Genomic DNA, 16,593 nt, shown 5'->3' with positions numbered 1-16,593 from the left:
ACCTCCTTCCCCCACAAATGCACACACAGCTGTGACGGATTCATAAAGCTGGGCCTTGAATATGAAAACAAACCCACTCATGCTGAGGAAATTACTAAAGCCTTGGGGAGGAGAGAGAGACAGAGAGAGAGAGAGAGAGAGAGGAGCAGAGTTAGAGTCAGCTCCACAGCCCTGAAGCAGGAAACTCCCTCCTTTGCTGTTTCATGAGGCAGAGGGCAGACAAAGAGTGCACCCACTAGGCTTTCAGGACAGACAGCCTGCCAGAGGAGCCAACACGCTCTCTGAGAAGTGGTTTAAATTCCAGCAAGATCAAGACTTCAGCCAGTTCGCAGTTCATCCTTTTGACTGAAACGTTCCATTGAGCGTTACAGCTGGGGAAGACAACGAAACAAACTGAAGGACAATAACACTGACAGGCCAAGGTAAGAGTGGCACATCCTCTGATACTGTGCTGGTTTTAGAGCCTGTCTCTTCCATGCACGTTTTACATGTTGACATCTGTGGCAGGATTACTCCAGTTTAAAAAGGATAGTGGATTAGAAGCTCATCTGCATGTGCTGTGTTGCAGACAAAGTCCATCTCCTATTAGAAGGCTGCTCGCTGGCAGAAATATGGAAAAGTGTTTGAATTTAAAAGCAGATAGATCAACTTTGATGCTATTAAAGACACTTTTGCAGGGATTTATGAGTAATTACATATTAAAGGGAATATCCCGTATCAAAAGCATCCTTGCATACATAATATATCAAATTTAGACTTCACCGTCTTCTCCTGTGCTCTGTTAAATTTAGGTCACCATGAAAGCAGAAAGGTATCAGTGGAGCAAGTTCGTTCTGATAATGTTGGCTTTTCCAGTTGTGCGGGAGCTCTGTGTGGTTCAGGGCTGTCGGACTGGCTCTGGGGTAGAATGTGAGAAAGCTCCATTCGTCCCCGGTCACAACCTGGCAGGAGAGGGGTTTGATGTGGTGCGGATGCAACGAACAGGGGCGTATGTCATCAATGTCAAAGCTCATATGTCTGACAACCACACCTGCACACTGTGTCCAAACCGCTTCCAAGGAGGACAGGTAACATCTGCTCAACTGCTCAGCCTTCCCCTTTTACTTCTCCTTCACAGCATCTTCACTCAGTCTAAACTAACCTCTCTTACTTAAAACAGAGCTCAAGCTGCTCAGTCCCACCCCACGCCGCTTCCTTGAACTATTTTCTTCCTCCACCTGCATCCTCATCCTGTCGCTTTTATCTGTCACAGGTTCAGAGGCTCCCAGCAGCAGTGCTTGACTGGCGTCCCTTCAGCCGCTGCAATAAGCAGCTGTCTAGTGCCCTCCACCACTCTGTGGACTCCCTGCTGCGTAGCTCCAACTCCCTGGTTAACAACAACTGGGATTTGGGTTTGAGCCTCGATAATATTGGCAAGGCAGTGCTTGGAGGAAGCCGCTCAGACTTGGCAAGGTTTGCTCGTTCGCAGCACAGCCTGGACAAAGCCACATTTGCCATCCATGAAATTAGCTGCACCTACTACAGGTAAAGAGGAACTAATGAAACATTTTAATCATGCTTACAATGACTTCAGGTGAGAAAAGTGTTAAATGTTTATTATAGAAAAATAAAGATTATATTTTTATATAAACTCCACATTCCTTTTGTTCTTACAGCTACAGGCTGGCTGACCATCCCCAACTGAGTGCAGAGTTCACAAAGCATCTGAAGAGACTCCCACAGAGTTTGGACACAAGCCAGAGCAGAGCCCTTTATAGACGGCTGATAGACACCTATGGGACACACTACATACACCAGGTCAAACAAAGTGATGCATGAGCAGGGACTCCTTTCCATGCCTCATCAACCACAGGATGCTTTTTTATATAGCTATAGTTATGTTTTAACCACAAAAACATTGTTAAAGATGCCACAGACATGGAAGATGGGTCATGCTACTTTCAAACGTCATTTCGTTATGTTTGTGTTTTCCAGGTCCAACTTGGTGGTAAGGTGAGAAGAATTACTGCTTTCAGGACCTGCCTGGCCACACTGAAGGGTTTCTCTGAGTCTGAGATCAAAAACTGCCTGAACATTGAACTCCGAGCGGCTCTTGGTTTTTTCCCTGCTAATGCCTCCTTCTCCAACAAGTGTGAGAACCTCCTGAAGGGCAATCTGAGCATGGGCTTCTACCAAGGCTTCATGACTCACAAGAGTGAGGTTATCGGAGGGGAAAGGTACTTCCCCGACATCCTCTACCAGCAGGACCCTTCTGAAGCATACCAGAGCTGGATGAACAGCCTCCACAGCAACCCTGACGTGGTTTCTTATGCCATCTTCCCTCTGCACAATTTGGTGGAGGACTCACACATCAGTGCCAATCTGAGAAGCATCATCACAGAGTACATTAAAGAGAACCAGCTACAGGCAGGTCAGGCTGTATCCAAGAACTGTTCTCCAACACCCAACCTGGACCACAACTGCTGTCCTTTAAGGGCAGGCAGAGGGAGTCTCAGACTGGAGATCCACAGAGCTGCAGGTCTGAGGGCCGACACCTTCACCAAAACAGATGCCTACGTGAAAATCTTCTACAATGGCATGTACGAGGAGACCAACACTATACTAGACAACAATGACCCAGTGTGGAATGCCACGTATGACTATGGCTCAGTTGAACTGGGTCAAGAGTTGAGGTTTGAAGTCTGGGACCGGGATGTTTTATATAATGACAGAGCTGGAATATGTGTTGTGTTTCCTGAACGAGGGACTCACTCGCTCAGCTGCCAGCTCAGCAAAGGAGTTCTCTACTTCACCTACACTGTAAAATGTGATACTCACCTGACAGGTTTCAAGTGTGGACGATACTCCCCCATTGCTGAGTAGAATTATTATTTGAATACAGTGGAGTCTTTTCTGTAATGATATTGAGTGTCACAATGTCTGAAAAGAATTTCCTACACATTTTAACGGGATACATTTGGATACATTTGGAGACTAGACAGTCTCTGTACTAAATAACTAGGTCAATGTCCTCGTGTCCATTGGGCTACCCAAATAAAAAAAAATCTTCATTTCACAACACTGTCAGCTGTATTTGTAAGCAACTTTGAGTTGTGTTAAGCCTGATGCAATGGCATATATTGACTGCATCGATGTCCTCGAGGCAAAACACAAAATTAACCGATTTGCATATTTAGAGTATTTATGATTATTTTTACTTTTGACATTGCAGACTTCTTTATGTAAGTATATTCTTGAAGTTTGTATCAGTTTCAAACACGATCTTTAAAGTGCAGTTTGAATGAAAAGCTCAAAACTGGCCGTATTTTCCAACTTCAACTTTCCAACTTTCATGTTCTAAATACATACCACAGATCTTTCTGCTGAACCTGGTGTTAGATAAGTTTGAGGTTATTTAATTATAATTCATACATTCACCCCTGCCGGGTCTCAATAGGCATTACCATGCAAATATTTATTCCAATATTTATTTCGTTCATGAGCCTAAAAAAAACAACCATACAAATCACCAGGTAAAAGACTTTACAGTAACACTTGTACACTGACAACACATTGAGCACTTATACAGTACAAGAATGAAGCAGCTGCTTCCTTAAATCCCCTGTCACTTAGATCAAGATATAGCTTTTTAAAAAAAAAAAAAAAAAAAAAGAACTAAGTCAAGCACCATATCTAAGGGAGAGAGAAATTATGTTATATTTTAAATTAATCTTTGCTGAAAGTCACTGATGTAATATCTATCCTTTTACACAAACAAGAAATTCAAAACTTAATAACAGTGAATAGATAACTTTCCGGATATTTGGCTAATTTTATGATTTAACCGCAACTCAATTGGACTAAAATATTGGGAATATTTTAATGTGAACAGAAATGTATAGTTATGTTTTCTGTTTAAGTGGCACTGAGGATCACAACAACAAAAACCTTTAGATGTAAACATTTTATAAGATAAGATATAAGATTTTATAAGAACAGGACAAGCATGACACTGTCTGGTATGAAGGATGGGGGAGGGGGGAGGGGGGAGGGGGGCTACTAATCTTCGTGCACCGCCTATTTCCATCTAATCACAATAACCGTGTAACAATTTTAAAAATTCAGTCTTCTTACTGTCCTTACCAGAACACAGTACACTTACCTAAATGAGGATAATACAAGGCTGCATTCACATAAAAAGGTTATATGAACGTTAACCTTCAGTCATAATCAGAGAATCACAAGCTTGATAGTGTATCCCAACACCATGCTGCATTAATGAGGGTTTGGTCTGAACATCTCAACAGCACGTTTTTTTTTCAAGTTTCTACAGCTCAGAACCTCTTTGTGTCCCCCATGGAGTGCATAATGTTTAAAGGGCAACATTTTTGTTTAGGCTTTATATAGCGGCCTTGTAGACAAACTGTGTTTATGTAAAAAATAGTGTTTTAGGCACATCTAGCTACACAGTCAATCAGATCTCAATGTCAGGACGTTCCTTCATGGCAGCATATGGTTCTCAGTAGTTCTCCAGTTTGGACATAAAAGCGTTTTGTTCAATCGGAACACCAAAGTTTGTCGAAGATCACAGGAATGCCATCGAAAATGTATTATAGAGTCTCAAATTTAAGTTGTGCGCATCACAGTCCCAGTGAAGCTTTGATCAAAGATGCCATATCTTCAGGTATGGTTCCTTCATCACCTAAAGAACAAACAATGATTTATTTTTTTGTGTACTTAATTGGTAAGTTTATGATAAACAAATCCTCTGATTTAAAGCCTGCATGCCAGAAGATATGACTTAAACATACTCCATGACAAGGCCTCAAGTGCTGAACCCACAGCCTGCTGGATTCATCTGGAAGTGACCTATTTTTGCCAAACTAAATTCCTTTTAAAAGTTTACATTTCAGATCAATGATTTAGAATATAGTTTGGGAAATGAGTATTTTGGCTCTCTGTACGGTCTTAATCTTATTATTTCACCTGGAGAGTTGCTGACACTAAACCACATCGTTCAAACTATAAGAAATGTTTGATTGCTTTCTTTTTTTTATAGGCAGTTCAATCTTGTTGTCGCAAAGCAACAACCATTAACCTCAATAACCTGGATTGTCAATCAACTTTTAACTTTGTAGGGCAATTAGGAAACAGGACGTGCATGCATTTGAGAAAATGTGTGTGTGTGTGTCTACATCTCCTCACCCTCTTCGGCAGCAGTCATGTCCTGCTCCAGCTTCAGCTTCTTCTGGCCTAGTTGCAGTATACAGTCCTCTATGCTGCCCTTACTAATCAGCTTTATCACCTTTACAGTCCTGGCACACAGCAACAAAACACACATCAGTCACTGTGGTAAAGATGTTGATGTTATCAGGTGTAACTCAGAATGCATAACAGATCCCATCTTACTTGGTCTGGCCTACACGATGGCACCGGTCCTCTGCCTGTTTGTCATTGTAGGGATTGCAGTCGATGTCATGCAGAATGACAACATTAGCTGAGGTGAGATTGATGCCCAGGCCACCAGCTCGTGTTGACAACATGAACACAAATATGTCAGGATCCGTATTGAATTCATCAATCAATACAATCCTGCAGGAGAAATAAATAATTTCAGACAATTCTGTTGAACATTTTTTAAAAATAGTGTTAAATAAGGGTAGATATGCTATTCTAACACAAATCTGACCTGTCTGCAATTGGTGTAGATCCATCCAGTCTGATGTAACGATGGTCGAGATGTTTCAGCAGCACTTCAACGATGTCCAGCATCATGGTGAACTGACTGAATAACACCACTCTGTCTCCCTGTGGGATTAAAGGAATGTTATGCCCAATAATCTTTTACTCTTTCATTCATACAGTGTGCGCCCAGCCTGCATGACTTCTGGACATGCAGACTGGTTTGTACCTTGTTCTTAAGTGAACTCAGCAGCTCGGTGAGGTAGTGGAATTTCCCAGAATCAAGCAGCACATCGTTTTTAAGCTGGTAGGATCTGATGGAAGAGTACTGCTGACACAGACAATGTAGCTCAAAGTCAGACATCACTTCCATATCCTCCTGAATCAGATCAGCATCAGCATCAAAGTGAGTTGGCTCCTGATGACAGACAGATGAAAAGATTTCACAGGAGAGCAGAGAAACACCACAAAAACGTAACAAAGAGGAGAAATTTGCATTGAGCAGTAGAGACCTGCCAAATCCCTGGGGGGCAAGTGAAAACAAAAAAAAGAAATAAACTGAAATCTTCTCTAGAAGAAAGTATACTATTTAATGAAAAATACTATCTAACACCATCTCTACCCCTACAAAAACACATACACTACAGAAATGACATACAAGTCAGGCCTGACCTTGAGCATGAGTTTGCTCATGGCTTTGAGCTTTTCTGTGGTGTAGTATTGTCTATGAAGCAGTGGATGGTTTGCCATCTTCCTCAGCTGCATCATCACATTACAAAACTCGTGCTCTGCAGAGAAAAGGCAATGACAAATTATTGACCATTATACAGAACTCATTAACAATCATTAATGACAGTTATTGACGTAAAAGTCATTTGTACAAATAATGCAGCAACAGCAGCGAGCCATTTAAAAGTGACTTACTCTCCCCACTGGTGGAAGTCCTGAGTTTATCAAAGAGGGTCTTGTAGAGAGTCTGCTGCTTCTCACTCATTGAGCAAAACTTCACTGTCTCTTCTTTCGCTGGCAGCTGCTTTAGGACCTGGAAAAGGGAAGACATTCATTTATAATCACACACGGTCTAACTACCGATTCTCCTCAGCAGTAAAACAGCATTGCCCAAAACAAGTAAGAAATGCAGAAGTAACATTTGCATCTTCTAGATGGAAGAAAAAAAAAAAGAAAAGGCATCAGCAAAAACCAAAATTGTTAAATATGATGATGTTTGGCTTTAATGTAGACTATTAATTTGCAATACAACATTGTATCTATGAATTACTAATGTGCAATTGTGCCAAATAAACTCACCTCGTTCTTTACTCTTCTGAGAATAAACGGTTTCATGATGAGTTTAGCCTGAGAAATACGGTCCCTCTCAAAACGGCTCTGATCCTCATGGGATTTCTAAATCAAAAACATGACAATAACAAAATACTTTTAATGGTCTGATTATGTAGCTTGGAGGATAAAACTTAAAAAAATCATTTCAGCAGACTAAGGAAAATATGATGAAGATGTCCTTCACCTTCTCGAATTCCAGGAGTGTTGCCAAACATCCATAACAGAATATCTGGTTGATCAATTTTTAACACTGAACTAAGGTTGCTGTGACTAGTCCCCATAATTAATGAAGTCAACTCTGAAAATGAGTTTATGTTAATATTTTCCAATAGACGTATCATTTCCGAAATGCCTCCACCTTCTTTTTAAAATATTCAATTACATGACTACTAATATAGTCTATAGATGAAACAATAATAAAACAAAGTCATTCAAGGCAACCCTACAGTGAATCAGTTCCTAGTTCCAAAATACAAGCAAGAAACAGGTTTGTATTTTAAATGGTGTGAGTGCAGTTACTTGTTAGCCCACAGACACTCACAGTCTTACCATTGAAAACATTTTGGAGAGCTGTGTTGTGGAGCTGGAGAACATAGAAGGCATGATGAAGTTCAGGAGTGACATCAGCTCTAAGAGGTTGTTCTGTAAAGGCGTTCCTGTTAGCAGCAAGCGATGCTGAGCCTGGAGGGAAATAAAGCAAGAGATCCAAAGAGAGATCCCACACAGTAATGAGCAAGACACCTGGATGTAGAAAACGAAAAGGTTTGTTACAAAGAGACAGGTAACTAACATTAATAGCCATAAGGTGGCGGTAGCGCAGGGTGTTCATGTTCTTCAGCATGTGACCTTCATCAAACACAGCATACTTCAGATGCAGCTTGCGGAAAAGGCTGCGATCACTCTCATTCCCGATGGCCAAGTTATACCTAAGAAACAGAAGAATTCAATTAAATTAAACAAAATCAACTCATCTGCTTTATGATTAAGAGTGCATGAAAGTTGCCTGATGACCCTTATACATGACAGTAATCTGGGCTCTCCAGATCCACCTTTGCAGTGTTTACTCACGTTGTCACTATGACATTGAAGTCAACATTTTCAGAGAGAATATCATGCCTGAGGTAGCGGCGGTCCTCCACAGATCCTGCACAGATCATGAGCATACATAGCTTTTGTCTCAAACAGGTTCAATTTCATGTCTGTCCTACAAATGTACTGATCAAAATAAGACCATGGAACAGTATCAAGAATACGCCTTTCTAATTCACTTGAAAGAAATTAGAATACGATTTTAACATGAACACAAAGCAGGCAACATTACAGGAATCTAAATTAATGTGCAGAATTTTCCAACTTCACTATTCACATTAAAAGAAGCACCATTCAGGAGGGAACACTAATCCCACCCGTGGATTTTCTGTTTCTGTTTCCTCTTCTGCATGTTGATACACACATTCCTTTGCTGTAGTGCAACTGTTGGTCTGAGCATGGGTTAAGGATTACACTGAGTCTTCTTCAGCTTTTTCAGAACATGTTTGAGCACCAATAACATTATATTCCCTGGTCAGCTGTGGGATTCACATAAGGAACTTATGAAAGATGTCAGTGTGATATGTTCAAGGAAAAGTCGTACCATAATAGACTAAAACTTTGAGGCTTGGACACCACAGCTTCAGCTCTCTGACCCAGTTATCTAAAGGGAGAGTGAAATCAGCATGAATAATGAATGAACAACTGATTAATTGGTTATTCAACAGGTATGAAATTACCTTCAAGATGTTCAAGAAAACAGACTTAAAACTGCAGTCTTATTGAAAAGTAATACAAGCTTTTACTGTTACATTACCATAACAGGTAGGGATAGGAAACTGTCATTTTAAATATGTAATCATAAAATTATATTTGCATACAAGAATGAAGCCTGAATATATATATATGGTTGGGTTAGTACTACAACCATGAGTACGTTTTTGTTCTTCACAAAACACTTCCTCCAAATTAAAACCCTACATGTTATTTAAATATGTTCTGAGAGAACAGATGTTCAACATCATCTACAAGTTGTTACATATCAAGAATTGTTGGAGACTATTACCCAGAGTGGAGGACGGCACAGTGATGAGATGTGGCCCCTCTATTCCATTCTGGTGTAGCTGAGCCAGAAATGCTATGGCCTGGATTGTTTTCCCCAAACCCTGAGACAAAGTGAGAAGAGGAAAAGAAGGAGAAGGAGAGATACAAAACAAGTAAGATATCAAACAGAAAAAAATGAATGAGCCAGGTGGATGGACACAAAAGATGTTTGAAAATATGCGTTTCCCATCACATACCACAGGTGTAAATCCTGTCAGACTTCAACAACACTACAGTAACTATGCAATCTCAAGTTCTCATATCGCTCATCATCTTGGTGCTAAAAGACCAACAAACGTTTTTCTGCCATTGCTTTGTTTTTTTCATCCCCTCCACTTTATGTTTATTCACCTGCAGGAGGGCAGCATACCCACACAAAGCACCCATCAAGTCTGACACAACTCTCTCAGCTATTTATTCAGTGAAGTTAAACTCTTCCTACAGGACCTAAGAATGTTGTCTTACCATTTCATCAGCGAGGATTCCACTCAGCTGATGCTCATGCAGAAGCAGTAGCCACTTCAGACCAATTAGCTGATAGGGTTTCAGCTGGAACCTGAAAAGCAATCAATAACTAGCTGAAAACAAGAATCAGTACCTTTCTTATACACCGAAAGTCTCAAACCGTAATACAATATTTATGGAATAAAAGATTACTTTATAACTCAAGAAATGGCTCATCAAATGAAAATAAAAGCATTGGAAAAGGAAAAGTGTTTGCAAAGGGGAGAAGAACTCATCCAAAAATAAGTGAAGCTTTACAAAAGAATAACTGATTAATCTGTACCCACAGGGAATAACATTTGGACTGGTCTTTTAAGCTTGAAAATTCCATTGTCATATTATTCATTAACTTTGTTTGTTTATTTTGTGCATTATCAATGCCAATTACTGCACCCTTAAATAAGATTGTTCAGAAACATTGCATCCTCCAACTGTAGGTACATCATGTGGCTTTTACTCACTGGCTGTTGAGTACAGCAGGCTGTTTCATGGTCCCTGTGCCCTTCTCCATCACATTAGTGACCTGCTTTACCATTTTTGTGGAAATGGTCTCACATTTGGACATTAGCCCTAGGACTACCTTCCGCTCTTTCAGGACCAGTTTACAGCCCAGCAGTAAGTTCTCTGAGAGTCCATTGTCTTTATGAAAGACTTCAACCTGAAGAGAGAAGGAACAGAAACTCATCACCACTGCATAAGCTGTTAGGAAGTAGATAGGTCAATAAGTCCACCACATGTAATCATGTATCATCACTGAATTACTGTCTCTGAGCAGGATGGTTCTGCCTTGCCAGGTTTCATATGTCAATAAATGTTTGTTTTTTTTTTGAACACCTTTTAACATTGGACATGACTCAATAATTTCAATATGTGTTAACAAAACTGTCATATTCTGTTTGGTTGACACAAAAAAATAAGTGTTAAGACTGCCTTATTGTTACATTGTCCTTATGCACTGACTTTGATAACAGATGGACTGAACTGTTGAAAAGCTGAATGAAGGGAGCATGAGATGAGATATCTGAGGGTGAAAAGTTCTGCTATTCAACAGATTTTAAGGAAGGTCTTATCTCCACACAGAAGCGCAGTAAGTAAATATGGTGTGAATGAAACAGGTCAAAGTCATTTTCCAGGTGTTTAGTTGGATGATTTCAGCCTGACTGCTATCCCCGTTGATAGTTTTAAAACCTGTTTGACATAAGACACATAAAGCTCTACACAATAGGTTTCCTCACCAGGCTTTTCCAGCTATGAAAGGGTCTCAACTCCACAATTTTCTGGGCCTTTTTAACGGAGCACCCAGCGATCAGCGACAGCTCATCTATTGTTGCATCCTGGAAGAAGGTGAGCACCTCCCCCTTAATTTCAGTCATGCCGTCGTTATAGTGTAGCTCATTGTCAGAGTCCTCAAACTCTGTGTCCTCATCATTTTCATCCTCAGAGCTCACATGTTCATCTGAAGCACATGCTTTTTTCTTTCTCTCTGCTGCCTGCTTCTTAGCTATAACTGTCCCACTAGTGAATCTGGACAACATCTGGGCAGCAGAGGAAGAGGCAACTGACTTTAAGGAGGAGGATGTATTGGTCTTCTTCACAGATGAGGAGGAAGTTGCTGGATCAGACCTCTGAAGCCATGTGTTGTGTTTTTGTTTGGGACCATCGCTGTCTTCTGAATTTGAATCATCTTCACTGTCTTTTGAAACATCTGTATCATCTGTACTGTCCTCACTGGATTCTTTTCCATCATTCCTACTGTCTGCAAGTTTTTTGTGTTGCATCAAGTCTTTATGGTCCTTGTTTGTCTTGTCTTTGCTCTTTGATTTCCTGGATTTTTCTTCCTCAGACTCAGGTGAGCTGAAGCTGGTATTATCTGACAAGATAAAAGAAAACAAAGAACCAAGCCTGAATCAGAACCAGTTGACACCATGAAAGTAAGAACTACACATTAACATGAAGTTAATGAAAAGATGGCTAGATTCGGATGACAGCCGTTGTGTTCGCACCTGGATCTGAGAACATCTGCAGAACCTGCAGAGCATTCTCAACATTCCAGTCGTGTTCCTGCAGCACCAACCGCAGCTCCTGCGACAAGACAGAAACTGGTTTTTGCTTTGAATAAAAATAAGGATGAATTTGAAAAATAAATTCAACAATGATTTGTAGTTCACTTCTCTGTGCTTATTTCTTTTACTGATTTATAATGAGATTTGGTATGTTGAGATAATTTCTACCTCTGTAAACATATTCATTCATTCTCAGAATACTTTGCTTTACAGTAAAGATTATTTTTGGGAGCATTTTCTAGAGTCTGCATAGAATTTACTTCTGATGGTAAAAGTCAAAACAGCTTAAGTTGTGCTTAATGTGTAATAAAGGCTTAGTGTTCTTAAGTTTTTTTTTATTATTATTATTATTATTATTATTATTAGCAGTAAAGCAACTTCTACTGCTTGAGGTAAAACAGTAGGAATAACATGTGTTCCTTACTCTGGACTTGTGATAAATCACATTATAATGTATGAACATATGACACGATAAACTACACTCCATCATAGAGAACAATTATGCTATATTGATTATATTCAGTTTGGGAGTGGAGAATCACACTGAACTAACAACAATCTCAAAACAAAATGTCTGAATATGTTACAGATAGGCACAGAGTGTGTGTCTCCACCTCCTTGTCCTGGTCAGGAAACTTTTTCTGCAGTCTTTTCACCATGGCCTCCTGCTTCTCCCAGCTTGGCTCTTCAACCTCAGAAGCTTCCTCATCAGAGATCTTTTCAAGAAAAAAAATAGTGCTGTGTGCATCTATTTATATTCCCAGGGAGTTCATACCATGCTGCTAGCCTTCTTGCTTTTTTACATAATTTGTGCAATTTGGTTAGATTTGTTAAATTTGTAATTATTTGCAGATAAAATAATAATATTGACCACCTTATGAGAAAATTTGTTATTTGTTCTGTCTTTGTAGTCATTTGGTGTTGGTGGTAACATATTGAAATGTTTTCAAATCTTAGTGTTGTTATATGACTCAATGTGTCATTAAATTTAGTTTTCAGATTTATTTTGTTTTTATTTAATATCTGATATAATTAATTATTGTATACTATAAGTAACATTCACTAGAGTATAAACCATTGACCAGAAGAGACTCCTTTACAACTGGGTGAGAATACGCTTGCTTCAACCAAGCTTCAATAAATGGTTCTGACATCATCATCCAAAAATTTCTTCCATCAGCAAGCATGATTTTCATCACATTGGCAGATGTTTATATTATCATTCTCAGCCCACAATCCGTCTGATCATTCTTTTTAATTCCATCTTGCTTACCTCTGCTATTGATGGTCTGCTCCTCTTGCTGCGTTGAACCTCACCACTGCCTTTAGAGCTGCTGGATCCATCCAACTTCCTCTTCCTGCATTGATCTGGGACAGAAAAGATAAAAAAAAAATCCACTGCTGTCAAAAGTACCTCCTAATTAGGATTAGTAGCCAGTTAGGCACTTAAAGTTTTTATGTATAGCACTATGCTTTTACTGCAACACTTTTCCCACAATTCACAACTGGAAGTGTTTGTTATTTTTTTCAAAATGTATACTCAATGAGAATATACTTTGTACAGTATGTTCTGAATTAGCTTGACAACCTTGAGAATGAGCTACACATTACTACATACTAATCAAAACATCCTTCTAAAAATATAATTGAATGGCTTTTTTGAGGTAGCTCAAACTATAAACACTGCCAAATTCTGCCGAATACTAAAATGCATCAGACGAAAGTCCTTGTTAATATGGAATGGGGGTGGGCTGTCATTATGTGCTTATAAAAAGAGATAACTTGCCTCCTTTATCATCAAACTGCAAAAGGCAGACAGATATTGCTCCTTCCAATGTGCTTGTGTTTCCAATGACCTGGATGCACAACAGAAGAAGGTAGTTTGAAGAGTGCAAAAATCAGTAAATGGGCTTGTTTACAGTGCAGGGAGAAAAATCTTTTGATGGCAAGAAACGCTGGAGTTCATATTAGAACGTAGTGTTCATGGAATTAAAATAGCATATTCTATTCTGAAAATTTGCAGAGCCTTTGTTTTATCTAAACTCACCTCTATTAGGTCTGTCCTATTCACATTTGGAAATATTTCCTTGAGTTTGTTAACCTTTTCCTCCAATCCATTGTCTGCATCATCTGCATTATCTGATGCCATAATTTCAGGTGACTTCCCTTTAGAACTGCTATAAAATAAAAACAAGGAAACTGTAAAACAGAGTGAATCACTTGGAGTGTGAAAAAAGGAGAAAAGAAGTGTATTTTGAACGGCACTTACTTGGATTTCTTTGTTGCCACTGTTTTGTTCTTCTTTGGTTCAGAGATGACTCCATCCTCCTCTAAATCAAAAGTAATGACTTCCTCAAACACCACTCCTCGAACATGGGACTTTGGCGAGGTTTTGACTGGTTTCATCTGAGCTGAAAAAGATAATGATAAAAACACTAAGGTACCAGATGCACTCACAGAAATAACAGATAAGAGACAAAATTAAAGGAATGGACTTAATATAGGGCTGCACAGGTTAACAAGTTATACTTGAAATTGCAATATGGTCAAATTAAGGCAATGCTGCGGACTACAAAATCTCTTTAGGGAGCTTGATTGTTTGGCAGAAAAACTGCCAATTGAACCTAGTTTTACTTAATTAACATTAAAATGATCATTCCATCAGAATTTGTGGTAATGGTAACATCCTATTGAACAGATTTGCTTCCTTTTCCATTTGGAGACACATGCCCATCCATTCTTTTGTTTCCTACTTCCATCGAGTTGCACTGACATTGAAGACTTCAAGGCCGAGCCCTCCTCGTGTTTATTACAGCTGTTTATATTGCAGGTGAAGTCAGAGAGACATCTCACAATGAATGACAGCATTTTCTTCAAACTGATACCACTACATTATTTAATTGGAATCCATTTGAATTCATCCAGGGACTCCTGGAGGGAGCATCTAGGGGATATGTGTCAAACTCAAGGCCCATGGGCCAGATGTGAAACTGTCACATCATTTTATGTGGCCCATGAGAGGTAAAAGGTCTGATCGTCTTAAAATAAACAGGTCAAAAGCGTGCATCGACCATAAACTAGATTTCCCACAATGCATGCCGATTATGTTACCCACAAAGTGACGGCATTCTGCCACTAAATTGGAGTGTATCCAGATCAATGACATTTTCAACAATTCGAACTGAGAAATATAAATGATCCCAAAATGTCCAGGAATCAATGCAGATGAAGGCTGTTTCATGAAAGATGGGAAGGTGAATGCCTTTGTGCTTCCAGCAGAAAAACTGAAAAACTATGTCTTGTATGTTATGAGGCGGTGTCGGTTTCAGAGTACAATCTACGTTGGCATTTTGACACCAAACATGTCAAAGTTAGTTAGTTAGGAAAAATAAATAAATAAATAAATAAATAATAATTGTCACAATTATAGGTTGTATTGTTATTCTGCCCCTCTCCACCACAACAAAAAAATTTTGAACAGAGTTAGAACTGGTGTTGGATGATATTTGTCTTTATTCACTTGGATAGTTTGATCATTGATTGATGAGTAATTTGGGTTTCTTAACCTGAAAAATTAAAAGGATTTATGTTATAATAACAGAGCAACTAGCAAATATATACATTTACATATAGGCAAATGCATATGTAATATATAATTTGAATAAGTAATAAATTCAGAAATATTTAACATTGAAGAATTGTTACATTTACACTGTATTACAGTTAGATGGGGCCCTTTGAGGGCAACCATTATGCTGATGTGGCCCTCGATGAAAATGAGTTTGACACCCCTGAGGAATACTAGACGTCCAAACATCCAGATCACAAAAAGTGGTTGGGCTCAATGATTCTGAAACTTTCAACAAAGACACACTTGAACAACAAGATGATGCCACAGACATGTAATATCTCGTCATAACACTGTCAGATGTTAAATCTAATATTGTCATAATAGCATAATCCGTCTGTGCCAAAGCCTCGTTATCCTCATCAGCCTCACACTATTTTTGGTGACATCCGACCATGACGGGATTTAAACGATTCATCAGAGGAACATCATCTCCCACGACAATAATGCAACGATGCCCTGACGGCGCTGCAGCCGGCGGGACATCACAGCTTTAACTGAACTCGTGCTAACGGTAGCATGCTGCTCACATCTGGCTAGCAGCAGTCGGAGCTAGCATCGTATACTCACCTGGCTTGTTTTCCTTCTCAGACTCCGGACTTTTGGAGCAGCTGTCTTGCTCTTTGCAGGTCGCCGCTTTTTTCTCGAAACGAAAGCGGTCAAGGTTGAACAGGCTCATTTTATCAGCGTACGTGGTGGCACACGGTGTTCGTCCTTTGTATGTCTCCGGTCTGCAGGATTTTCTCCGTCCGGTCTCATGTAGCGGTGCTCCTGTTAGCCAACGTACCAGCCGAGCTAACGGGCGTCGGGTGTTAACATTAGCTGCCGGGGCGGTGATGTGAAGCCGTGTCACTGCGCCGTTTGTCGGTCACCGTGACAAATTTAAACCGCTCGACTAGCTGTCCAGAGAGGGTTTTTACTCTCCTGTGCCTTTTTTCTCGTTGGAGACCGATTGCGACCGGTTTCCCGCGAACTCCGGCGGCCCTGGAGAACCGCGAGCCGACTCCGCTCATTGGTCGGACCGGGAGGTGGGCGGAAACTCTCAGAGGAGCCAAGATTAGTATCGCCAAGCGCTTCCGGTTTTGCGTCCGTGTTAATATCTGAATCGTTAATACGTTTTATACTTCATTGCTTTTGTCCTTCATTTGACCCAAAAACCATAAAAGTATAATTCATAACAAAATTAAGGGGCGTGTTGTGCTCTTATAGTGTTAGAGCGCGTAAAACGGTGGATTTCATGAGTTTGGACAGAAGTTGGGGGTG

The 16,593-nt window shown here is 39.9% G+C and overlaps 2 protein-coding genes across 3 annotated transcripts; one reads left to right on the top strand and one right to left on the bottom strand.

The window, feature by feature from the left end:
* Positions 1-212: 212 nt before the first annotated feature.
* prf1.5 (perforin 1.5) lies at positions 213-3,043 on the top strand. The gene is made up of 5 exons (XM_029511271.1): positions 213-422; positions 792-1,067; positions 1,253-1,524; positions 1,656-1,797; positions 1,975-3,043. Exons 2-5 carry the CDS (start codon positions 798-800, stop codon positions 2,860-2,862), a joined length of 1,572 nt encoding a protein of 523 aa, XP_029367131.1. The 5' UTR covers positions 213-422; positions 792-797; the 3' UTR covers positions 2,863-3,043.
* A 441-nt stretch (positions 3,044-3,484) lies between these two features.
* Positions 3,485-16,303, bottom strand: smarcad1a (SNF2 related chromatin remodeling ATPase with DExD box 1a). 2 transcript variants are annotated; one of them, XM_029510507.1, is made up of 23 exons: positions 15,901-16,303; positions 13,972-14,113; positions 13,750-13,879; positions 13,489-13,558; positions 12,976-13,070; positions 12,317-12,418; positions 11,643-11,721; positions 10,875-11,509; positions 10,101-10,297; positions 9,601-9,691; positions 9,098-9,197; positions 8,636-8,695; positions 8,071-8,146; positions 7,793-7,928; positions 7,552-7,683; positions 6,970-7,065; positions 6,586-6,703; positions 6,334-6,449; positions 5,891-6,079; positions 5,669-5,787; positions 5,389-5,571; positions 5,185-5,294; positions 3,485-4,681 (listed from the first exon to the last, which is right to left on the bottom strand). In XM_029510507.1, exons 1-23 carry the CDS (start codon positions 16,007-16,009, stop codon positions 4,620-4,622), a joined length of 3,147 nt encoding a protein of 1,048 aa, XP_029366367.1. In that variant the 5' UTR covers positions 16,010-16,303; the 3' UTR covers positions 3,485-4,619. The 2 variants fall into 2 exon arrangements, with proteins under 2 accessions (XP_029366367.1, XP_029366368.1); XM_029510508.1 differs by having other exon boundaries at positions 12,976-13,060; positions 13,485-13,558; positions 13,750-13,876.
* Between the last annotated feature and the right edge of the window lie 290 nt (positions 16,304-16,593).

The sequence above is a fragment of the Echeneis naucrates genome, chromosome 9 (assembly GCF_900963305.1).
Source record: "Echeneis naucrates chromosome 9, fEcheNa1.1, whole genome shotgun sequence".
In the NCBI taxonomy this organism is placed as follows: domain Eukaryota; kingdom Metazoa; phylum Chordata; class Actinopteri; order Carangiformes; family Echeneidae; genus Echeneis; species Echeneis naucrates.
The sequence above is the reverse complement of the archived record's forward strand: the minus strand, read 5'-3'. Positions and strand labels throughout refer to the sequence as shown.

Bases quoted from the DNA above. Each gene is read 5' to 3' on its own strand.
- prf1.5 (XM_029511271.1), top strand. From the start codon at position 798: ATGAAAGCAGAAAGGTATCAGTGGAGCAAGTTCGTTCTGATAATGTTG. The intron at 1,068-1,252 runs GTAACATCTGCT...TATCTGTCACAG, and splicing joins ACCGCTTCCAAGGAGGACAG to GTTCAGAGGCTCCCAGCAGC. The intron at 1,798-1,974 runs GTCAAACAAAGT...TGTGTTTTCCAG, and splicing joins GGACACACTACATACACCAG to GTCCAACTTGGTGGTAAGGT.
- smarcad1a (XM_029510507.1), bottom strand. From the start codon at position 16,009: ATGAGCCTGTTCAACCTTGACCGCTTTCGTTTCGAGAAAAAAGCGGCG. The intron at 11,722-12,316 runs GTGGAGACACAC...GTCTTGTCGCAG, and splicing joins TTCCTGACCAGGACAAGGAG to GAGCTGCGGTTGGTGCTGCA. The intron at 8,696-9,097 runs GTAATAGTCTCC...CTCTCCCTTTAG, and splicing joins TGTGCCGTCCTCCACTCTGG to ATAACTGGGTCAGAGAGCTG.